The following is a 25514-nucleotide window of genomic DNA, read 5'->3' as shown; positions in this document are numbered from 1 at the left end:
TTGGGGGAATCCCCGAGTCATTCACAGTTAAGCAGCAGGATGAGTGCATGGTGCAAAGCCAAGGGCTGCTTATCTGCCTCGCACTGCACCCAACCCACTCAAGTACACAAAAACGGCGGGAAGGCCAGAGGAAAGAAACGGAATGGGATCGTTTGACCCTGCTGCTCCCACGGCAAAAACATCAACTTGGGGCAAGTTCAGCCACTTCGTCAGGGTGAATCCAAATGCAATAGTTTGGTTTCAGACGGCTCGATTAAAGTTTAGCCCATTCTCAGCCAGGCCACAGGAGTTGCTGTTACCTGGATTCAGTTCCTCAGCATGCACTGTCTCGGAATTACAAAGGATACAGACTCAGCAGAAACAGCAAAGACGACAGCAGGTGTATCGAGGATGTTAGGGGAGTCTCATGCCCCTATATAACAAATGCCTTTCAGAATCTCTAGAGCCATCCTGCTGGAACTTACCTGCACACCTACTACAAACATTTCAAGGACAACAGGAATAAGGCAAATGGAAAAAAATCAAGGAAAACTGGTAAAGAGGAGCAGTATATAAGGCTCCTCTTCACACCTTTCAGAAAGCCCAGTAAAAAGCTAAGGCAATTCTACTTGTATTAAAGAGTTAACAAGCAGGAGAGGGTTACATGGAAGAAAAGGTTTAATACGTTCTTAGGCAGTGTTAGCAATACTCTCTTAAGTGACACTAGCATTCAACATCCTCTCAGAGCATGCTGCCTTTTGGATCACAATTTGGGGACAAGGAGTCCAGAAGAGACAACATATAGGAGGAACATCATGTGAAATTAGGATGCAGGCCAGGTCCCTACAATAAATTTTTATATAGCATAATATAAAGGTATGTAGTTTAAGAAGGCTTCAGGACAAGCTGCTGCAAAAAGTCCCCTTTGGGAATCCCTAGATTGGTTATTGAGAATATACACCTTGAAGAGTCTCAGGTGCTGGACTCCAAACCCATGAAACAGGATCTAGCTTTAGATGCTAGTCTGCTTTTTTTTTTCATTTTATTTTTTTAGTGGCCAAAGGTTAGGCACAGCCATCGAGATGAGTATTACTGACAGCTAATTAGTTTGAACTTAACAACAAAGCCTTTAAGTGAACGGCCTGCAAAACCTCATTTACGCAACCTTGAGACAAACTCATTAACTGCAGGCTCCATTACCCATTCCACTTTGCCAGTCGTAAAGAAAGTTTAAAAATCATGTTTATAGGAAAGGACCATAAGACAAATCAGAAGATTTAAAAAAAAAAAAAATCCCTAAAAAGAGAAACCTTCTGCAGATTCCATCTCTATAGGAACAGTGCCATAAATGCGTAAGAAAGAACTCGCAGCCCCGTTCTCCCTGCTAGGCTTCTTTTTTTTCCCTTTAAAGGAACAGATGTCAGCGTGATAAGCCTATGTGTATCTTTTATATTAAACATGTAATCAAGACATTCCGCCTGAAAAGTAGAAACACCCCTAAAATCCACCTCAAAAGCTGCAGCTTGCTTTTTTAATCATAAAGCAATTATTCTAATTAAGAGGCAATCCCTTTCTCGCACTGCAAGCTTCCCTCCGATTAGATAAAGAAAGCACAGCGCACTGGTAGCCTCCTTCATGCACCCTCAGTGCCGGATACTTACAGCTCCCACACCACAGCCTCTTGCAACCCTCCCTTCCCTCCCTCCTTAATTTCAATTAAGTTCCACTCTTAAGAAAGGAGAAGAAAGGGGAAGGGGATGGGGGAGGGAGAAGCAGCACTTACCCTTTGGGGACTCACTTCTGGCTTTCTTGCTTTCTAAAGGACACTCACTGCTGCTGTTGGGAGAACATACTCTTCTCTTGCCTAAAATTTCATCTAGAAGAGAGATGAGAAACCTGAGCATCAGATAAGGTTGTACTTTCCTCTTTGCAGAAGCAACCAGAGAGACTTTGGCATTTTGCTTCTCTCTCACACACACAGACACACACACACACACACACATATATATTACAAGCAGAGGAAAAAAAAAAAAATGAAAGTAAGAAAAACCATCATCTTGAGAGCCTTGATCTGCTTTCCTAATCACGCAGTCCAAAAGCACATAATGACTATTCACACACTGATCAATGCAACGTTTTAAAGCTATAAATTCTGAATCCAGTTGATTTCCTTACTGAGTTTCATCATTTGTTCTGTTGCCTTTTGTCCCCCTGGTGTTTCCACTCCTTTCATGCCCTGATGCAAAGCAACTGGGGGAGAGAAAGGGGAGGAAAAAAACAACACAAAAAAAAAAGCACAACAGATCTCTGAATCTTCCTACCACAGTATCTCTCTCTCTCTCTCTCTCTCCCTCTCTCTCTCTCAATCTCTCTCCCCCCCTTCCCCCCCCCCTCCTCCTTCAAAACCTCAAGGTCCTTAGCAATCTTCCCCCTCTAGATTGTACGGAAACACTCAAGCCTTTTGCATTACTGCAGCCCTACAAACCAACACAAAATACCTAATATACAATTACAGCATCCCCGAACAGATTTAAAATCAATATCCTCCCATAATAATGCTGGGGAAACTGAAAGCATGATGTTGCATATGGGCAGGAAGGAAGAGACTGTTTGTCACTGCAAGCATCAAATTCTCATCTATCAAGGGCTTGTTAAAGATGCAGCATCTTAAAAGAAAAAAAAAATAATAATCTCACAAACAAGCACCATATTTGAGTGAGTCTACATCGCATCTGCCTGTGAGTCAACATGCACGCAAAGCTTCTGCAATTTGCCCAAAGTGTGTTGGTTAAGAAAGGTTACAAACCCCCTTGGTGCTATTTATAAGAACAACAAAATTATCTGTGTTCTAGGGGACATGTTCAGCCAAGCAACTTGCCCCTCACACTCAGAATCACTCCGCATTACTTTGAATTCAGCTAAGCAAGCCCAGGTTCCTGCCTTGGCATTGTATTTATCAAGAGATCCAGAGCACAGATCTGTGGCTGCCACAGGCTGAGCAGCGCCGAGAGCAGACAGTTAACGTGCCGAGGGCAGAGCCTGCCAGGCAATGCCTTTATCCACCGAGCGATTCTGGAACTCTGCAAAGTTACAAGTGGCATTTCAAGGTTTTAAAGAGCACAAGCTGCCTCCGATCTTATCTTGCCATGACCCTGTCACCCAGCCTGTTAGGAAAACTGGCACTCAGAGACAACTGCAGAGGCTTGCAACCATCCATAAGCAACAGCAGAGTAAATACAACAGAACAGTGGCAACTGGAAAGCAGATGGGAAAGGACAGAGTCAGCCAGTGACAGCACTGAAGTTCCCTCAGCACTTCACATCCCCCAGGTGTTGAGTCAGCCTTTCAATACAATTTGAATTTTATCAGTCCTCCTGCCTCAGTTTCTCCAAAGCCACAGACAGTACCAGCTTGCCGAGCCAGCATCAAAGCTAGGAAATACCTGGCCACACAGCACAAAGAGAGGCACAAGCTCCCTCCCCATGGAACGCTTCATTCTTCATGTCGATTTTCCTGGAAATGTTAGTCTGATGCTGCAAACCCTCAGCGCTGGAGGCCAAGATCATATATCCTCCTCAGAAGTGTTCTCATCCGGGATTTGTGGCTTTGAAACAAGAAAAGTCCCGTTGCTCTGCTCGCCCCTCCCAGCCTGGGCAGGAGGCAGCAAAACCCAACGGGGCTTGTTCTTGTGTACTTCAGGCAGAAGAGGCTCCATGGAAGAACTGGCGACAGAAGCACCAGTTACATGTGACAGCAGTTAGAATATGAGCAGTAAAGATTCCTTGATTTCACAACTCTGCCAAGGCACCTCATTACCCTCCTATCACTCCTTCTCTCTCGCTGTTCCACTCCCACCCCCGTGCGCCCATCTGCCAGCAGACATTCGCTCTGACTAGCGCCGTGCCCGGCTGTTCCCAGGCACGTCAGCAGGACAGGTTGCGAGTCCCATCTCACTCCCAACCGGCTGCGCTGGCGCAGGGGAAGACCGAGATCGTGCAGGAGCTCTGAAGCGGCACCGGCTCCATCAGCCCCAGGCCCCACTGCCCCCCAAAATGCCCCCTTCCCAGCGCAAGCGAGCTGGCAGCTGCGGGAACAGTCAGGGGTGACAGCCTGCCTCGGAAAGGTCCCCGGCGTCTTGCGGTCCAGATTTGAACTGGGCCCTCCGGAGAGATCCCACAGGAGTGTATTAATCTCTAGGATGATCCGCAGCCTTTTCCTCCCAGCATCTCAGGTTCACGTTGTACCAAAGCACCAAATCCCACGCACTGAGTTTGTATTTGGATTCCCCCACCCCCCCAGCAGTTTTTATGGCAGCCAGATCACAGAATGAAAATGTTCCTCTTTTTTTTTTTTTCCTCCCTTCATTTAAGGCAAAGCCCTCGGATGTGTTAGAGACCGCCTCTGTCCCCAGAAGTGTGGGGACTAAATCAGCAAGATATCCAGTATGCAAGGAAAAGGGAATAATTATCATCAGTAGCCAGTATGGAGGCACAAAGATTCAACAATCCACCCCAAATTTACTGGGTCGGTAGGAGAGCACAAGACTGAATAGCAATCTTTTGAATTCCAGCGCAGCGTTGTAAGAAGTCGTACCCCCCCTGAGCTTTCTGAGCTGCAAAGCAGGGAAGAGGCAGGTTACATTTTCATCAGTTACTTCGTAAACTCACAGATTCTGGGGCACCACCTAACTGGCAACGTATTTGTATTACGGCACCAACCCCACCCTCATTGCAGCTTAAACCACACGCACAGCTTCAGCACAGCGCCCACACCTGCTAACCACGTGCCCTTTTACAGGACCCTGTACTCGAAGTTCACCCCTTTATGTCCACACACCATTCATCCAACCATTCCTTGCGCTCACACACAAAGATCCAGGACAGCGGGCGAAGGCGCTGGGACAGCAGCATCCACAGTCCATCTCCCACTGACTCGGCAGCAGCAGCAGCACCAAATACGTTTCGCAAATGAGTCGGCAGTGCAGCTTCTGGATGTCTCACCACCCTCACAAAGGCAGGTTGTGCATTTAGAGTCCATTGCTACTCATTGATCAGAAAACCGAAAGGTAGCTGTTTGCTCAGTCCACGTTCCTGCGAAAGGCAGCAATCTACCTTAGACAGAGGGATGGTTGGGGGGCGCTTTTTTTTGTTCTTCCCCCAAATCCCTGCTTTTGCCTCCTCTCTCCTGCCTTCTACGAAGCATTTCAGGTGAAAGGAGGCCAAATCAGGGTAGTTTTTTAATATTAAAGCTGAAAATTAAAGACATCATCAGTAAAAGCGTAACGTTATGAAGCTACGCCAGGCAGTAATACAAGGAATGCTAGAGGAAGCCCCAAGCATACCGATCACTTGCTGCCACCAGTGCAACAGCCCAGGTCACACACCACATCCCCCCGCCCCCAGGTCCCCCATGCAGGTCCCCAGATCCTGCATTACATTCAAGGCTCCTGCTAGCCTGACAAGGGGCTACAGAAGAGATCCAGAGGGCTTTTGGGAAATAAAAGTCAAATATTTTCCCCATAAATCTAGAAATCAAAGTGGATTTTTCCCCCTCCTCTTTCATGGGAAGAGGAAGCCCAACACTCACCTGCTGCACTCGTACAGTGAAACATGAATAGAGACAGGCCAGGAAAGTAGGTCAGGCGGAGGAGGACTGCACTTCTGCCTCCGTACAGAAGTGTCACCCAATGGCTTTGGCACCATAAAGAGAAAGGATGGGGGTATAACACCCTAAAATGAGCTTGTGTAGAAGCCAGGGCGACGTGGCTTTTATCTAATCACAGCCCTCTTTGGACTTGAGACACACCGATTGGAGGCCGTGGGTGGAAATGTCACCTAGAAGTAACGGTGCTTTGTGCTCCTGCACTGCCTCTAATCCCCAGCCTCCCAGCGCCCAGCAGAGCTGGGTGACTTAACAGTTATGTTCACCAACACATCTAAGAATCCCAAGCCTCATTATCAGCTTTGAAGGGAGGACTTGGGAGCCTAAGTCAGCTGGGAAGATTAGAAAACCTATCTGTAGGTTTCCCCAAAGAGGGAGGGACTTTATCTCCACTCTTTACCAGGGAATCTGCAGCAGAGAAGATGCACCAAGGACACACGTTGCATCACCGGCAGGGTGAGAACGGAGCCCATGGTTTCACCTGGAGAAGGGAAACGAATAAATACGAGGTGGTCACAAAATTTTTGCCCTCCCAATGTTGTTAAATGGGTGGACTACAGAGAGGGTCCCAATTACGGCCAAGGGACTGCACCAAGTTTTTCTGCACTGTCTTACGCTACAGCACAACGGGAAGAGATCAAGACCTATCTCACGCTCCCTATCCATATCGTTGGTTTCGCTCTGAAAGCTTCTTGGACCCAGAAGTTCTGAGTACACAGAGAACTGAGCCAACTTACATGGGAAATCGCCCAGGCTCAGATAGCCAACATCTGAGGAGAGGAGAGACCTTTTTTCACCTCCTTTCACATTATTTTAAGAAGAGGAAAACATCCTCCCTTGCTCTTAACTCCCCCCCGCATCAAACTTAAACCCTGGAGATGACAATTCCCACTGACCAGTCTGAAATGTCTTGGCAGCATCTCAGCTTATTCAGCTCTCCCCTTTCCTTTGGCACAAACAGGCTACCACCAGAGGAGCCGCTCCGCTCAGACAACTCTGGTGCTCCAGCCCTGCTGCTCGGTCGGCTCTTGTGCCGAATGTGACAGGTTTGCAGGGACCCTGGAGACTTCCTTCCCCAGCGATGGGCTTGTGCCTTTGTCGGGAGCTGCCCCAGCTTGCTGAGTCTCAGCAGGCCCAGAGCTGCTCTCAACAAAGGCTGGCGTACGAGGGGCCACGCAGTAGGCTGCACACAGCGGCGTGGAATCTGGCTGCACATCGGCCCCATCCCTTGCCAGCAGGAATCAATGGAACAAAGGGAGAGTGAAGCACAAGGTCATGGGAATAACGGGCCATAATTTAACTGAGGGCAACGAGAATGGAAAAAAAAAAATTATGGGGGAAGCTGGGGGGAAGGGTAGCAGTGGGCTTCTGGGACTTGGGATCCTAGAACAATACGAGCGCATGCCAGCTCACGGGGCAGTTAGTTCCAGCAAGGAAGGGGGAAATACTGCTGGATCTCCGCCAAGGGGATGTCGAACCAGCAGCAAAATAAAGGTAGCATCCTCCTCCCAGCAGGTCAGCTTAATGGCTTTAGGGACATGGCAGGCACCAGGCTTCACCCCTTAGCTATTGCACTGGGTTACCTGGTCGTTCCTTTACGCCTCCGGATCCGTATCTATCTGTTTGTTGTCATTTAGGTTTAGAGGCAAGCTTCCCAGGGCAGGAGCCCCCTTTTGCTAGCTGCTGTACCGGTCTCAATAGTACAAACAGCAGAGCAAGCTAGGCACTCCTGGCTCAGGACTGTCCCTAGCCTAGACCGAGGTATCTGCAAACGTCCCCTAAGCATCACCCTTCAAGTTCCCTGTGACAAGAGGCTCTTGGAAACAGGAAGAAAAAGAGGAAACAAAGGGGAGGGAGGAACGGGACACACTAATGGTCTCTTACTACAAAGCAAGGGGGATGCCATATCGAGTAATCAAAGGTTTTTCTCCTTCCTGCTTGCTTTGAAAGAACTTAACTTTGGCAGACTGGTTGGGCAGTCGCTCCTCTCGCTAGCAGAGGACGACTCCAATAGGCAGGAGTCAGTGACCATCGTTCACCGATCTCAGTGCCCTACACAGAAAGTAGCACCCCAAAGGTACGCCTAGTGCCACTGACCCCTTCCTAAGTGTGAGTTAACCACAGTGTTTACGAAAGCTGCAGGAGCACACAAGACAGTAGCTGAGTAGAAGGATTCCCAATGTATAACACATCCTTTCCTAGGCATGAGAAGCAGCCTGCACCCCCTTTCTCAGCTCTAACCGCTAGGCATCTGCCATTCCTCCTACCACACAAACAGTATCCTGCTACTTCCCACCTCCTTGTGCTCGCTCCACTTGCCTAGCTGGAGCCAAGCACCTAAAAGGACTGTCCATTATTTCAGCTCCCAAGGCGTGCAGGGCATGCTTGAGCCATCCTCCCGTCTGTCTGTAATGAGGCTGTTTATTAGAGAAGGTGCACCAACATCCCCTTGCCTCCCAGATTCTTATAAAATTCATTTTTACAGCATGCACCAAGCCACAGAAAGGTGGTAAATATTCATAGTATGAAAAACACTCATGGAGAGGATATACTGCACTTAAGAGAGAGATCTGAATTAATTTTATATGCTGCAGAGAGGCTTTTTAGCAATTGCAAACTTGTGAATCCCCACTCTCTTCCAGAAAAAAAAGAATTAAAGAATGAGGCTGGGAGGGTGGGCTGGAAGTCCAGGCCTTTTGGAGACTCACTTTCTAGCTCTAGAAAGTGTTCTGGTGGGCAAGACAGGAGAAGGAGGATGCTTGTTAAACCAGAAGACTTAAGCACGGTTCCAACGAGGATCAGGTTTTCCTTGAGGGACCACAAACCTCTTGGTCAAAGGTCACCTGGCCTCAGCTTAGGTACCTGTGATAAAAAGCCATGAAAACTGGCATCATTCCTCTGACACAGCTACCTCCCGCAGCCCTGGGGAATGCCACCCAACGCCCAGCCATGCCCGAAGGTGGGTAAGGCAATGTGGCAGGGCCAGCACTTGCATTTCCCTGGGGACTCCTGGGTGCTCAATGTCCTGCGTGTGCTCTGTGCCAGCAACCCGGTATCCCCTCCAACACCCAGGGCAGCTGCTCCACCTCCTCTGGCTGCTCCTTCCACATGCCTCCCAGCTTTCCTTTAGAAAATCAAACGCTGAAGATAGCGATTTCCAACAGAGCTGCTGGTGGTGCTGTACCCTTAGCACCATTTAAATGTCCGATTGCACTCATTCAGCCCCTAAAAAAACCAGCGCTCCTCCAGTCCGTGACAGCTTTGACAGCCAGACTCCTTAATTCCTTTTTCTTATTCCCTTAATCTGTCATCTTTATCAGGCTGGGGAAGTGCCAGGCAGCATGCAGGAGCCCCGGCCCCGATCAATCTCCACATTACAGCTGACAGAATGGTGCTAATAACTTATTGATCTAATGTTTGCCAAGCCCCACTGGGGCTGAAAGGCTGCCATTGATTGGCTTGAGGGAAGGAGCCTCTCAGCTGAGAGCAGAGCGGAAAGCCCTCAAATTGTCTTCTTCCCGAGGAGCTTGGAGATGGAGGGAGGGTGGGGAAGGGAGAACAGGGAGGAGGACAAGGGAACTGAAGAGAGGAAGAGAAATGGAAAGGAAGAAGGGTGCATATGTGGGATGGGGATTAAGAATGGAAAAGGAAGGGGGGGAAAGGGGTTTGAGAACCAAAGAAACGCGAGGAGGAGGGAAAAGAGCAGGAAAGGGGAGAAAGCAAAAAGGAAGAAAAGGAATTGGGAACAAAAAGATTGTGCAGAGGTGAAAAATGAATGAAATAGGCAGTTGACCCTCTTCTTGCTCACAGCAAATCGTTAATAAAATCCTTCCAATGCCCAGCCCTCCACCCTAGGACAGCTCCCCCCAAGCCTGTTCATGCCTGCTGACTCCCCTGACTGGGTCTGAAACCACAAGCTTGCATCTGGGGAGAAGGCATCATCAGGACAGATTAATTTATGAGTCTGCTCCCCACAGTGACACACATGCAACTTAACCCTTGAGAATCCCCACCCACCTCCTTGTACTGAAGAGGCTAAAAACTGCAGAAGGTCATCAGACATGCTTGGCAGAGGGAAAGGAGTTGAGGATCTTTACTGTGCCCCTGGGCGGAAACCTGGGCTTACCTGTGTATGCAGAGACAGCAGGAGGGGAAAAAACCAACCCAAACCAACACACGACCTTTCACAAATTATAGTAATGGCTACCATCCTCTTTCCCATTTTCCCTAGATCAGCTCAGGGCAGGCCAGTTTCGCCAAAGGGAACACGTGTTGGTAAGACAGGGATTGAGCTGGCAGGGCTTCAGGAAAAGGTGGTCACAGTCACACGTTACCCTGGCAGGTTTGCCTGCCCCAGGGCTCTAAATGCACAGCGCTCATTGTGGTCAGGTCTGCTCTCCTGGTGGACTTCTCTCAAGTCTATCAATCCAAAAGGCTGGGTCAACACTTCCACGTTGTCTCCTCCAGCACATCTCTCCCCCCATGCACAGCCCTGCAGCCCTTTCCCTTCAGCAGGACTGCTCCCTCACTTTCACCTCACGGAGCTGTGAGCTGTAGAGCAACCTGCTGATGGCTTCAGAGAAACAAGGAGCAGCTCAATGCCTGCTACCCAGGCATCTGATCACCACACAGGCTTTCCAGACACACAGCTATGGGGAGCTTGGGGGAGGAGACAGCGTTACCCGTGCTGTGCAGCAAGAGCAGAAGGCTAGGCTTTGCAGGACTAAAGCCACAGCATCCAAACCTGATGACACAGAGATACACACAGGCACTGGAGCAGGAACAGCGTCAAAACCCTGGCTCGGAAGGAGCAGCTTGAGTTGGGGCAGGGTCAGGAGCAGCCTCACTGCCTCCTCTCCCTGCACTTCCACCCAGCAGCAAGCAAGAGTGGACAAGTCAGGTGCCACACTACAACCTGTACTGGATTTCTATATATAACAGCAGCGAGATGTCACCACACCAGTGATTTGTTTTCAGCTCTTTACTTGCTGCCTGTAAGGCACCTGGGAAAGGAGGTGGAAGCAGGGGGCGGGGAAGGTTATTTTTGGAAGCAGGATAATCTTGCTCTTCCTAGAGCTGCAAGGAAAGGAAGAAAGTGTCAGTGTTTATTTCAGTTTCAAAGCCGCAACTGGCCGCGAGTTTGGGGGCTGAACCAACTGCCAGAAAGCCACGGACTCATTGTCCTGACTACGGCCAGCCTGCTCTGCTCACACCAGCCACACAGGAGGCCAAGCTACTTAAGCTGCCACGGTGAGCCCTGTCCAGCTCTGGCACTCCTTTCCTAAAGGTGAGGGAGATACACCTCGAAAGGCATCGCTGACCTTCCCAATGGGGTTTGCAGAGCCACCCTACAAGACCCCTCCTGCCAGGAGCAGGTTCCAAAACCCTGCCAAGAGCAAGGTTTACTGAACTCCAAGAAGAGGGCACTAAACTGCCTCAGCTCCTTCTCCTTCTGCAGAGGCAAAGCCAAGGATAAAACCTTAACACACCAGCAAAATCCCACGCACTAACCTATGCTGCAAGTGCAGTTGCAAGGCACAGAAAAAGGAAATACTTCCATGTTGGGCTTTCCCATTTTTCCTTCACCTCCCAAGACCACCACTTGTATTACAAAAGGATGCTGGTTACCTCCCACTCCCGCAAGGCTTCAGAACAAATAAAAAAAGAACTTCAATAGAGCACAAAGAAAGGACAGTCCTCCAGATCCAAGCCAAGGGGATGAACGGCATTGACAGAACCTAGACCCTCATGTCGCCTACGTAAACGCTGTCCTTCATGGTAAAACACGTAAACGAAGGTGGCTGGGCTTCCAACTCCTAGATGCTCATTTGGTGCTGATTTTCTGCTCAATTTAAGGCAGCAATTCAATAAAGGCTTCTGCTTTTTTTGTTGTTGTTTGGCTTTGTTAAATGAAAACATGCCTGCATCCTAGCTCATTATCACACGCTCAGAAAACAGCCATTCACTGTGATTCTGTCTCTAACCATTAGCTATAACATCCCTGATCCCAATTCTTTTTCACCCCCAATATTAATTCCTCCTTAGCAGATGAAAGCTCTTGTCTCAGTGCAAAGCCAAATGAAGTCATTGGAAAGCCCTCCATGGCAGGCACACAGAGTTCAGGGATAGGGCCAAAGAAAGCGAGACAACTAGTTTGATCAGCTACGGATCCATGTGTGCGAGCTGCAAGCACTGCCTTGTCAATAAAAATTCCAAGACCAATTCTTAAATGTGAATCTGTTTACAGCTCGCTCCTGAAACTTCTCCCTTGCTTAGCCAACTGAGCATCAAGTGGAAAGATGAGACAGGAGCATTAACACAGAAGAACAAATGACCTCGCAGAGAGAAGAAGAGATCTCTCTTTTTCATGATGTTTTTGAGACACGCAGACGAACACTGCTTTTCCAGGACTGCAGAAGGACCAAGTGTACATGGCCTCCAACGGAGCAGGAGGGGGACTCTTCAAGGGACACAGACGTCACGTTCTCCCCATCACATGGGATTCCCACAGGAATCGTTGCATGTTAACACACAACTATACCGGTCACTGAGGGCGCCACTTCCCTGAGGCCAAGGCTCTCAGGGTTTGTCATCTCCATCACATTGACCAACAAGCCCTAGAACAAGCCCATGCTTTCTGGGAGCTCTGCAACATTGGAAAGCTGGCCACCTGCTGCTTCCCCCACCACAGCCAAAGCAGCCTCTCTTCACTGGGGAAGGGATCTTTACCCCATGTGCAGTCTGAATTATTATATGCAGAACCACAGCGAACTGCTCGCTGCTCAGAGCGAGACCTGGTATTTGGTCATGTCTCCACCAAGCGCCCTCTCTCAGACAATATTCAAGCCAATTCCCTCTAATTACAAGGGGCAGAAGGAAGAGAGGGAAGATCTACCCACCTTCCTCTAGCATCAGTGAGCCTGATTCCTCCACTTCTATCCATGCAAATAGTCCTACTGCAACTGGAAAGTCATGAAATCTGGCACTGCAGAACAGAGGGTATTTGAGGAGAGAAAGAGGAGAAATTAACAGGATTTTTGCAGGAGAGAAATTATTTAGAGCCTCGGGACCAGGACTCTATCACAAAATGCTTGTTCAAGTCCTAAAGCAGCGTGCAAAGCACACACACACACACAAGGGAGAAGGCACCTGTACCTTCCCTACGAGCCATGGAGCCCTGCAAGGCCTCCTCCGTCCTCCCCCACCCCACGCATGCCCTGGCAGACTGCATTAGCCAAACTGGATAGAGGGGATTGGACTTGTTTACAGACACACCGCTAGCTGCTTACAGGGGCTCTAAATCCGTGTTTGATGTGCAAACCAGCAGCTTTGCTACTGTGCCTTTGTCGAGCAGCCCTGGCTCTGCTCATCCTTGTGTGTGTGTGTGTGTGTCTCTCTCTCTCAATTAAGATTAAAAGCGCCTTGTGCCATCATCCGCTCTCAAGGTAAGCCCCTCTGTAGTGCCAGGGCTGCACCCTGTCTGCTGCCTTGCCTTTATCTGATCCATTTGGAAACGACTTTTATAGTCTCATTAGGCTCATCGCCTGCCCTCCCCTCCCACATGCACACTCCCCCCCGAGGCATTTGAGCATACTTGCTCTACCTTTGCAGATGTTGCTAAGCCTCTTACTGAATCTCACCAATGCAGGCTGCCTCGGTATGCTCCTAAGGAAGTACAGACCCCGTTACACGTACTTTTCCTTTCTTCCTCCATTTGGCATATTATATCCCCATCGTGACTGCAATTTAATTAGCACCAAGGAGAGCATTCTCCAGCATTTTCCACTGCAAAACACCACCAGAAGAGAAGGACACAGCAGAAAAATCAAGTCTGCAGGGTCAAGAGAGGAGAGGCCATTCGTGTTCCCTAGGTCTGAGAGCTCTGGGCATCGGCAAAGCTTGGTTTTCCAGATAGGCCCTACCTACGTTCCCCCAGCTGCAGTCCTGCAGACTGTCAGCGCTCGGGTGAAGTAGCTCACCTCTCTTCCCTGCAAAGGACAGTAACTCTTTGCCCAAGAGCCAACCTTACCTCTCAGCAGCTGAACCAGCTGGTCCCAGGTCTAAAAAAAAAAAGGTCCAATACTGCACAGAGAAGTAGGAGCTGGATATATGCCCAGTGTAGCCATAACCTAGACTTCAAAAGAGGAGCTGGATATCATTTTGATCAATGAAGAGCAACAGAGATGGCAGATAGGCAAGTGCTCTTCCTCTACACGATGTCCTCTGATCCTCCACAAGAATTTACTGCTCTTTCAACCTGTGCTGGAAACAACGAACACTTGCACAGCTGAAGTTTGCCCAACCATCTGGTGAACCGGACTGCAGAAATCAGCGCTCTCTATTTTGCAAGCGCAAGCACCTCCACTCCCAGTCACAAAGAGAGGCAGAAAAAGCAGAAGTTTACTGTTCTTAAAAGTCTGAGGACACGATGCTGCCAACAGTCAAAGCCAGATGAGAAGGAAGGAAGAATAGCGTGAGGGGGCACAGATGGGTAAAGTCCTAAACCAGCGAGATGGACTTCCTCAGCCAGTTCAGAATTCAGAGTTACGAACCAGGCAGCTCTTCCCAAAACCCAGGTCCCCTGGGACCTAAGGAAATCCAAGTCCCTCGATGGCAATAAGAAGCAAATCTGTAGTGCCGCAGAGCAGGCCCAACGCACGCGCGTTTGCTCCGTGATTAAGAGATCTCTGTAATGCCTTACGGTCCCCAGTGGGCCCAGAGCCGCGAGATCCAGCTAACACGCATCAGACACATAAGAATATCTCAATCATTACCACAGCCGACGGTGGCTCCGAAGCCAATCGATAGGGCAATTAGATTTTATCAGTACACGCCTCTCGGCCACCTACTTCTGCTGCCGCTGCAAAAGCCTCAGTTACCCCTGCCAGTTCCGGGTCTCCAGATGTCTTACTGGGAAGCATTGGCCGGAGCAGATTTTCGGAGGGTTTTTGTAGATTTTTGCTGTTGGTATTCTTTATTTCCCTTGAAGGCCCAGTGTCAGGGGACACCTCAAACATGAGTTAAGCTGTCAGCTATTCTTAGCTGGATGCCTTGCTTCAGTACGCACGCTAGCAGGGGGGAACACCACCCCCAAATCTCTCCTGTGCTGAATCTCTAGAAGTAAGCTGTAATCCACATCTATCCCATATTGCCACAGCGGAACAACAACATAGAGGTCTAGCAGAGAAGTTAGGGAGGACAAGGCAGGAAACTGAGCTCTGCTATTCAGTCATCATTTACTTTACGATCTTGGGCCAGTTTGCCTTTGTGTGTCTCGGCTGACTCACGCACCTCCACAAGGTACTCAAAAACTGGTGGAAGGCCTTATGCACCTTGTCCAACATTTCTGATTAACCTTTACTTGCTGGCAACGTAACTACCTCCCTTTCCCCTTTATCGCCGTAGTCTAGCAATAATGGTCTTTCCATTTTTTATGGTAAGTGTATTTTCAAAGCACTGAAGCTCTCGGAGTCGCTAGCCCAGGTTTCTGTAGATGCTAAACTTACCAACGCACCACGATCACTATACTGGTCTCAATCACACCGAAGTGATGCAACAGATAGCACAGCCATTTGGTTTTGATGACTGCAGACTCCTCCTAGCTCTTTGGGCCTCACATGAACCCAAATACAGTGACTTCGTTTGTCTCAGCTATCCCAAACCCTAAGACTGCACCTCCTCCAGGCTTATTGTTCCAAATGGCTAGTGCCCACCACTGAGGTGGGTTATTATTTAATAACCCACTGAGGTGGGTTATTAAATCCTTTTCCACTCAGGATCAAACACTGAGTGTTTCAGGACCCAGTTACTTTCTAAGTCTTTCAGCTTCTGTTGTCCCAAACTAAGCTCTTCAGCCTCCCTATTCCCAAACGTAACCACCACCATTGACATCAAGCGACCTGTTTTCACTTCAAAATGAGCCATAAGCCTTCCAAGGATATTGGTATCAGTGCGGCTTTTCCAACTAAAGGCCTTATATGTTCCAGCAACACATCGGACTCTTCAGACTCTTGTGACCCGAACATCAGCCCAGCTCTAGCTTGAACCCTGACTCTAGTCTCACCCATCTCCCAGAACTCATAAAAGCCCCAAAACTAACCATACACCGTTATTTTCCATTACTTTCTGCCCCTTTCTGCATTCCAAAGATGATTAAAGATCCAGTAATACTTCTAATTTTCAAGTCCATGTTGTTCCAAACTATAGCACTGCCTCTAATACTGGTTTTAACTATAAGCCAAGGAACTCCCTCACACAATTCATCATAAACAAACCAACCCCGCTAACTTCAACCCTTTTCTTAACCCCACAGGCCCTGCAATAAGCAAATCTCTTCCATTTCTGCTACCCTTGTTCTCAGTCCTCTCCTTAGCCTCAGCCACAGCCAAGGAGCCACATACGCTGCTGAATCCTGTTCTAGCCATTCTCACCCCTCCTGCACGTGTAGAATTTGCAGTGGGAGCTGCAGAGCCGGCTCCAGAGCGTTCAGCCTCACACTGGGACTGTGTGCTTACCTTCAAACCCTCAACGCTAAACCAGCAACAGAAAACATTCCAGCAGCAGATTCCAACTTACTCGGAGAGCACTGCAGCTTACGGTCACGAGTGATGCGGGATCGGCATTCACATCATTTATTCGGCATTGTCCATCTCCAAATGCCTTTTTGAGGGCGAGATTCTCACCACCAAAGGCACAGTATTGTTCTCAAAGGCACACAATGCAAACAGAGACAACTGGGGGCACATTTCTTTTTCGCTTATTGTCGTAACTAAGTGGTTTAAACAACAGCCAGTCTTTTAGATTAACCCCAACACTAACTCTCTTAAAATTGTCTATGTGGCATACAGTTGTACCATTCTCCCCTTCCAACCCTGCCAGTAAAAACAAACAGAACCAGGACATAAACCAAATAATCGGCATCAGCTACAAATCCCAGCACATTTTTTTTGCGTTCCCTTGACTTGCAGGCCCGGGAGGTGGTGACATAGGAACCAGTTCAGCACATGCTCTAAAGTCAGAGCTGGCAGGTTCTGCGTAGACTTTGGCAAATGAGTCTTCCCTTAATCAAACAAGTGTGTAGAGCGGGCCGGCTCCAGACAGCGGGGAAAAATCAGAGTTGAACAGTCCCTGTGGAGATGTGACAACGCCCCTCTCCCTTTAGATACCTCATTTCCCCACCACCACTCTTTTGCTGGTCAACTCTAGTTACACACATCAAATCTATCACGTCCTGAAAAGCTCTGTCATGTCCTGAAAAGCTCTGTCACTTGCTTGGTTGGCCTCTTGGGCGAATGAGCCCTCTTCTTCGCTGTGGTCACAGCCGAGCACTGCTGTCCTCACTGCTGCAACACGTGTGCAGTGCCTATGTCTTGTATTTCTCACTGTTTCTTACGGTTAAGAAGCTAACCAGAGAACCTCAAACATAAAGTCTAACAAGAATGAGGACTTCTACAACTAATCTTTTCTACTGCTTAACACTGACGGGAATGAAAAGTACCCTTTGCACATCTGCAGCACTATGGATCTCAAAGAATTTCAGCAACGCTGATAAAGCCCAGCAGTTTCTCTGTAAAGCAAACAATATTAAAAACCAGTTTAACATACAGGGTCAACTGAGACATAGAGATCCAAGCAAGGTCATACAGAAAAACGTATCTCTCTGGCCAGTTTGGCTCTTAGAGCTGTGTGGGAAAAGGGGCTGTGGAGATTGGTTAAGGAAGAGACCATGGAGATTCAGCTGCGGAAGCAAAGTCTGGGAGCTGCCCATGGCTGCTTCACAGACATGTCACAAACCCCCTCGTTCAGCACAATACACGTATGGGACGGAACACTTTACTGCAAGAGCAGTCACACCAGTATAAATTTCACTGCAGGCAGGAGGAACCTTTCTGGAAAGGGGTCAAGCCTCATGCAAAAGGCAAAGCAGGTACCTGTCATGTTACTGAATATCCTCCAAAGACATTCCCAAAGTGTATCAGATGTGGTGTTTCCTTCAGATCCAGGCTTAAGTTACACAGTCAACAGAATGACTTACAAGAAAACACGAGCAAAACCACAAACATGCAGATTTTCAGCAAAGGCCCGCATTATCATACACGGAGCGATCCAATTCTGATTTGGAAGGACAGGGATCATCCAACGCAAAACCTAGCGTTAACTCCCGGCTTTTCCTTGACTTTTATTTCTAATCAAAAGCAGATCGTAGATTCTGCGAACAACAAGCAGATCTCTAGTTTATTACCAGTGCCTCACTTGCTGACCTGTGCACATCTACCACCAAAGCATCCTTGCCCATAGCTCCCTTATTGACATCCAGAGAGGCACGGTGCAGGATCTGGTTTCACCAGGTTAAGTTGAAACCAGGTGAATTTCCCAAAAAAAAGCCAGGTAGCGCTACAAAACCAAACAATCGTGTTCACAAAGGAGTTGGCAAGCACAGAGGCAGCACGGGGAACCTCTGATTAATGAAATTACAAATCAAACCCTGCTCTCTGCAAGGCCTTTCTGCTTCGCTTGACACTAACCCTGGGGACATTTCACTTCTTTGCTGGCGCAAGCTCCTTTGCCAGTAGTTGAACACAGACGGCTAGATTTGAGAATAACGCAGGGCTGAGAGCTCAAAAGGACTTTAACATCACCATGAAATCCTTTCCATGTTAATCTTTAGCCAGAATATTAAAAGCCTTCACACAGCTCCCTCCAAAGTGTAACACAAACAGCCACAGAAAAAACAGCTGCCGAAAAAATGAACAAACGAGGGAGTGAAGGGGAGAGGAGGGAAGTCAACAAACCCAAACCAGCAGGACCTGCTCCAGCCGCTTACCTGCTGCTCCTAAGCCAACGTCGATGCTGCTTCTCTTGAATTCACAGCGGCTCTGGGTCTCTGGCATAACGAGCTGACGGCTCTGATGCAGGTTGGAGATGATAGTGGAAAGGTCGTTATCACGGCTGCAACAGAGCAGAAAAGCACCAAGTTAAGGAAATCCTATTTGCCACCACATAATTGATTTTTGTGTGTATGAGCATATGTGCGTGTGCACACAAGGTTCTTTTGTTTGCCCCTGACATAGCTGCATTTCAAGAAAGGTTCTCCCCCCTCCTACCCATCAGGTTCCTAGGTAACCTCCTCGAGTTTTGGGGAGCAGAGACTAAGTGCAAAGCACTTCCCAACCAGCACTCTCATTTCCCATAAAGGACTCCGCAGCTGCCAGAGCTCCTGATTTCAGTTTTGCCAGATATAACTTGCGTGGGCCAGAACTTACATCTCAGATGGAAAAACTGAAAGTGTAGGAATTGGCAGATCTATTCCAGAATTAATAGGAAACTTGAACTGAAATAACTGATAGTTTTCTATCAGTTGCCACCCTTCTATTCTTAAAAAAGTAAGTTTTTCCATTCCATCACAGTTGGAACACAAGACTACTTTATTTACTTGAATAATAGTTTTTCTTTTTAGAAGAGAAACCCACCATGAACCCCAACATCAGCACTACTCAGAGCTGAGGGTACAGATTTATTTACAAAACTAATTTTCAACTCTTCACTCTAACAGATCCTGAAACAATGCTCTCTTCCTTCTGGGAAAAGAGAATACATTAGAGCAGTTCAGCATTATTTCGCCTGTTATCCTTGCATCTGATTGCTGCTAAGTAGGCTAGTTTAGTCTTTTTTCTTTTTTTTTTTTTTTGTTGTTTTCCTTCTGTGGAGAGGGAGAACACAAAAAGACATTCACTGTAACACATACTGCAGTTCAGCTGGCAAATGCTTTTGCTTGCAAACCCCTATCCACTTGCAAAATATTTCTGAATAAATTATATACAAACACTGAAGAGGAAGAACAAGCTAAAACGTAGGCATGGTACTAATGGACAGGCTGGAATGCCGTTTGTTTGCAGTATATGCTAAGTCACCCATCCTTCCAGCACAAGGTGCTTGCCCCAAGCTAACTGTGGCTATTTTTCTTCCTCCCCTCTTCCTAAACGGAAGACGACAGCCAGAAGAACCAGAGACACTTCCAAAAAGTCATACCTATCAGAAACATCGCCTTCCCTCCCGTATCCGCAGCTCCCTCCCAACCTCTACTCACGTGACAAGTGCACCCACTCTGTGCTGCTGTGACACACAGCACATGACCACCAACTCACTGGTGCAGAGCAGAGTGTCCTCACCTGGGACCAGCAGGACAACACGGAGGGTGCATTATCTGCAGAATTACCTAGCAATGATCTTCCTTTAAATATCCCCCTCTCATCCCCCCTTACCTCCCCCCCACCCGCTGCCCCCCCCACCCACAGGCTATCAGCACCAGCCCCAGGAGCAGATCTGCTCAAGTGCTCCAGAGAGCCCATCCCTAGTGCAGAAGCAGGGGCTAATCTGTCGTCTAGCTCTCTGCTAATCAGATAAGTTTATGACAGAAAGTCTTTAGACAGAGGTACTTTCAGCGGGCGTCTGGCTCCAGATTTTCGCAAGATGAAGCAGACAAAAACAGACTCTCGTTTCAGCAGCCGCTGTCATGTTCCCTGCTGCTCCCCCCGCGGGCTCCCCCCACCCCCTAGCTCAGCAATGAGATAGGATGCTGGGATCTCAAAGCCTTTGAGCACCCATTGCAGCTTCCTCCGCTAAACCAGTTCAGATTCCTCCTTATGCAAGCAGAAGGCTAATTACTTAAGCAAGCCCACAGGTGAGTGGGAAGCCCATTTCTCCTGTGCCAAGCAGTTTTGGGTCTTATCCTCTTTTAGCTGCCACCTTTAAGATGCATTATGCAAACATTTTGGTGTCTTAAGTCATTTATGGGATTAATGTGAAGTGATTATCAGTTCTTTTTAATCATGCCAATCAATAACTGGATGTCAGGGACAGAGGACAAATGCAGATAAACGCTGCCATCAGCACAATGCTCAGGAAAGGGCGGAGGAGATGAGCCAGAAGTGCAGAGGGAGAAAGGCAGGGAGTAGGAAGAGAAAAATGGGATAATTACATCTTTGCATTTGCAGAGTGTCTTGCATCCCAATCCAGCCCAAAGCACCTCTGATACATAAACACGTTAAGAGAGCTACGAGAAGGAATTGTTTTATCCACCACTAAAATGCGACCACCTCTCCTCCTAGAAAAGAGCACAGCAACTCCTTAACATGACTTGATGCTCCAAAACGCAAAGAACGCTGCGGAACACTGTGATCTATCCACTGAAAACTAAAACCAGGAGATTTACGTTGAAGGAAACACTACCACACCAGAAATGATCTTTTTCTTCCCCATCAGTCTTGTGTCTGATTTTAGGATATCTTCCATGGCCTTAAAATTAAAATCATCTTGGTATGGGAAGGTGCATTAGCGAGTCACAACGCCACATAGGAGCAGACACCCCAGAGCTGACAGGTACACTCTACAGCCTTTGAGTTCGACTCAAGTCTACCCACGCAATTAGGCAGGATCCCAGGAAAACGTGACTTCGCTGGAATACCTTTGCAGAAGGCAAACTGAACACCACGCTGACATGGAGAGGAAAGGGAAGACCGACTAGAGAGAAGGCAAACAGGCTGAGACAGCTTTTAGCACATCCAACTGTCCCCAGGAGTTGTTCCTTTTGTCTTAGGGGATGGGAGGTTTGAAGCAGAGACTGCCGTTTTGTTCTGGGCTTGTTCTACCCCTGGCACAACGGGAGGCAGCTTATAGCTGGGGCTCAGTCTTAGCACGAGAAAAGAGAGTGAATGGTAACCAGAGCTTCTCATGAAAAATGGAAACACTTTCCTGTGTAGGTGAAGACTTGAAGTATGTTTTTAAAATACCGTAGGCCAAGCTGGCCCCAGCAAACACAGCTCCACACAGCTGCTATCGGGCTCCAGTGATTGTGTGGCCTCTCTGATGGGGACACACTTGTGTAAGGCTCTGCTTAGACCACAAAGGACTTTCCACCACTATGTTGAATCAATCGAATAAAAGACCAGCTTTGGTTCTGCTGCTCACAACTCTGCCCCCTCCACCTTACCCAGGGCTGCACGAGACAGCAAATAAACATAATTTTACAAGAGACCCTCCTGAACCTCCAGAGAGCAAAGTCCAACTGCTTTCATCCCAATGCCATTTAATAAAGGTAGTGAAAGTTAACTTTCAACTGAGTCTCAGTTCTTCAGGTACTCCACCAATTACTCAATGCTTTAGGGAGGAAGAAAGGCCCTGACCAGCTACAGCAATTTTCAGAAATTACCTCTTTCTGCACACTCACTGGAACCGCAGCACTGCAACTGCCCTCCCAGCCCTGAAACCACCGTCTCCTCCCAGCAGGAGGACAAAAGATACGGCACTACCACAGGCTTCGGGAGATCTCCTTGGGCCACATACCAAAAGCTGCCGAACATCAGTTAGAACTCCAGTCTGGCCAAACTCCTTCACAACTCAGTCCTGCCCAGACCCTCCTGCTACCCCCCCGAGCCCGGAGGGGAACACCTCAACCAAACCACCATCGCTGAAACCAGCCCTACAACGCACAGCGGGGGGAAAACCTACCTCAGCCCTTGTCCGTTTGCCATCAAAATCCTAGAAACAGCCGAGCACGCTTCTCCGCGGAAAACAGCTATCTGAAAAATCCGACCAACCACCCACCTTCCCCCGAAGGCAAAGGGGGCCCTGCGCGCTGTGCTCCCCGGGGCAGAGCAGCCCCTGGCCCAGCACCGCCCCCGCAGCTCTGCACAACGGGCAGCACCTGCGCTCGGCACATGCCCGCACCTGCGCAGGGCAGCGCCGGCCCATGCTGGCCCTCTGCCCCGTGTGTTTCAAGCAATTCCCTCTGCCTCACTGGTTCCCGATTCCTCGGTCCTATTCCTCATTCTTCACTCCCAACTGTCGGCTCCGGAATTTTGTGCCTCTATCCTGCGGAAGATGCCCAGCCCAGCACCTCCCGAAGCCCATCTCGCAGCCAGGGCTGGGAGGCTGGCTCTGGCAAAGCACAACGTGGACAAGAGGCACAGCACCGAAACGAGACCCCCTCCTGCCGCCCAGGTTACGGGGTATTCTCCGTGTGTTCAACTCGTTCACGACAGAGGACAGTGTTTTCAAAGGACAGCAAGTCTCTCGAGGAAAAAAGCGGTTTGTTCCTCCGGGTTTACACACCGCCTAACTCGCTCACAGTAATCCTGTCACATACAGAACAGGCAACAAACTCATGGGCTGCAGCGGGCAGAGCCGATGCAGGATTAAAGATCCCTCCCTCGGAAGGGATTCTTCTGAGGCAAAAGCATATCCAGCTTGCAGGACCTCAGGTCACGACCCAGAACAGGCACTTTGGGGGATACCAACATACGTGTAACAACGCCCAAAACTTGGCTGCTTGGTCTGGCACAGTGACTAACGCAACCGAAGGCAGGGACCTAGGGAAGGGAAACTGAAAGGGGTGTGACAGCATCCCCTCTGAAGTCCTCCTCAGCAAAAGCCCAATTCTTGCATGACCTCAGTGGGAAGAGCCTGCATGCAGGGGACTGGAGAGGGCTGGTCCTTCCCATGTAGAGGATTCCCCGCTCCATGTGCTGAAGCCAGTAATTCCCGCCAGGTGCTCACTTGCAGCCCCAGCAGGGCAGAGTCACGCTCCGCTTTTCCTTTGTCTCGCCTCTGAGCCGCTGCTGGGTGCCTGTTAATGCAGGCACGCCCCCATCCATGCACTGACACATGCACACACAATCAGATTAAAGGTCTGATCCCTTCCAGTAGCATAATATTATATTTTAAAAACCGGATTAGAGAAGGGGGCTCGAGCAAGATACAGATCTCCTGAAAGGTCAAGGAGGAGACAAATAGCCTTCTGTAGGGCTGCAGGTTGCCATGGCAACATTCAGTTTGCATGGGTTTTGGTAATTAATGGTTTGGGGACCCGCAGTAATACAGGTATGCTTCCAAGCAGCGGGGGAACACGCTCTGAGGCATGACTGTCTGGGCACTTCAGTCTCAAAGCAGCAAGTTTTGCTCTTGCGGTAAAATGAAGGGTAGAAAACAGAGTACTCGCTGTCAGGGATTCCAGAGGGCTTGTGGCTGGTTGGCCACATCCAGACCGGCTTTCAAACTGGGAAGTGACGGTCTCGTAAGACCTTTCTTCTGGTATCTGGCTCAGGGTGATCGAAGCTCTGATCACAAGACATGTTTTTCAGGTATTTGTGCTATTTTGGTGGGCAAAGTTTTAGAAGAGAACTTGCAGCACTACAAGATTTTGGAGTCTGAACTTCAAATCCAATACACATTTAACCTCAATCCAGAACGCTAAAATTCGCCCTGTCCTGTATCTGAACGGTGAATCTAAACATGTCTAGTAAAGATAAACTCCTGTTGTTGCTTTCAATTACAGCTGATGTGCTGTGGCTCATTCTCTACTTGAATCCATCGTCCTCTTTCGCCAACATCATCCTTAGCAGCTGTGGAGAGGAACGGAATGTCAAAAGAAGATGAGGAATTCAGGTGGCAAAGAAGTGCGTGATGACTGCTGACAAAGGAGTGAGATCCCATCTTCACAAAGATGTCCCTCCTACTAAGAAATATGGGAAAGGTAGCAGCTAGCTGACAGCAGGTACTACCTGGAGACTTCCCTCAAGGTCAACTCTGTAGCTTTGAGAACTGCTGCAAGTGGCACAGACGTTGTAATGAACCTGGCCTCATAAGGGAGACACTTTAACAAGGAGTAAAGCTGGCAGTGGTGACGTGTTCTTGTTTATTATTGCCCTCCACGTGGCATCAGAGAAGTAACCATCCCACCAAACATGCCACGCATCTATCCTGCCTTTTCCTTGCCCGTTTATCCACTGAAAAGAACGTCCTAGGCTTCTGTGAGCTCTTTCCATCCAACAGGATTCCCATTCTGCCACTAGGCTCTGTCTTGCTGCCAAAAGCAACAGTCAGAGAAGTGGCTGGTTATTATTATGGCTTGGGCAATTTTCAAATCCTAATGAAGAGAGGGCACAGGAGCAACAGATCCATTTACCAGGAATGCAGGAAAGCTGTGATAAAGGTTTTGCCTAAGCCACAGGCAACTGAGCAGCTGACTAGCGCACCACAACTCAGGCCATGCATGCTGAAGCAGCAACCACAAAGCTTTAAAGGCCAAGTCCAAACGGCTCCTTTACCCAGATATAACATGAAATGAAAGCTGCTCTCTAACGAAATGGCCACCTGACCTTGGAGGGTATTTCTGAAAACACTGTACACTTCACCTGTTACACTGGCAACAGAAGAGAACTGCAGGGGAGCACAGCGTAAGAGGCATATGCTGCAGGTTCCACGCTAGGTCTGGGAAATAACAAAAGACGTCTTTCTCCTCCTAAAACCTCACCCCCAAACCCAATGAGCATTGGTGCGGGACTCTGGGAGTACGGCCTGGACAACATGGGTAACTGTGCAGCTCAGATACAGATCAGTGCTCATAGTCTAAAACTCCCTGTCACATCCCAACGCTCTGATACAAGGAGCCTGCTCTGCAAAGCAGCAACGAGACGTACGAATAACTAATGGCTGCAAAAATTACCACTGGAGGAAAAAACCCCATGTTGCTAATGTTCTCTACGAATGCTTTGATTGCTGCATTGTCTATGTTTAATGGAACTAACTGGTCCTCTGTCTCCCCCAAAGCTGGTTGTTCTGATGAGACTTTCTGTAATGGCAACATAATGGTCCACCAGTGGTCATTTGATAGCTGCACCGCTTACAGGAAAAGGCACTCAAGGGGAGAGACAGCCACATCAACAACTGGTGGCAACGTCACCCAGACAGAAGGTGTCTGTTTGGGACAAGATGCCCCAGTAATCCATTGACTCATCTGTGGAGCCCGCAGAGAAGCACCTGCAGGACAATGGCTAACCCAGCAGTACTATCGTTTCTGGCAGACGTTGCACGAGCAA

The 25514-nt window shown here is 48.7% G+C and overlaps 1 protein-coding gene across 2 annotated transcripts in view; it reads right to left on the bottom strand.

Annotated features, from left to right (window-relative positions):
* SAMD11 (sterile alpha motif domain containing 11) overlaps nt 1–25514 on the bottom strand; it is a 123806-nt gene that overhangs the window by 36121 nt on the left and 62171 nt on the right. For both annotated transcript variants that reach the window (XM_086476189.1, XM_086476190.1), the window contains exons 5-6: nt 18464–18588; nt 1763–1855 (exon numbers count right to left, since the gene is read on the bottom strand). In XM_086476189.1, the coding sequence (XP_086332315.1) occupies nt 1763–1855; nt 18464–18588 (218 nt within the window). The remainder of the gene's footprint in view (nt 1–1762; nt 1856–18463; nt 18589–25514) is intronic.

The sequence above is a fragment of the Leptosomus discolor genome, chromosome 20, assembly GCF_034619465.1.
Source record: "Leptosomus discolor isolate bLepDis1 chromosome 20, bLepDis1.hap2, whole genome shotgun sequence".
Taxonomy (NCBI): domain Eukaryota; kingdom Metazoa; phylum Chordata; class Aves; order Leptosomiformes; family Leptosomidae; genus Leptosomus; species Leptosomus discolor.
This window is presented reverse-complemented; position numbering and strand designations above follow the sequence as displayed.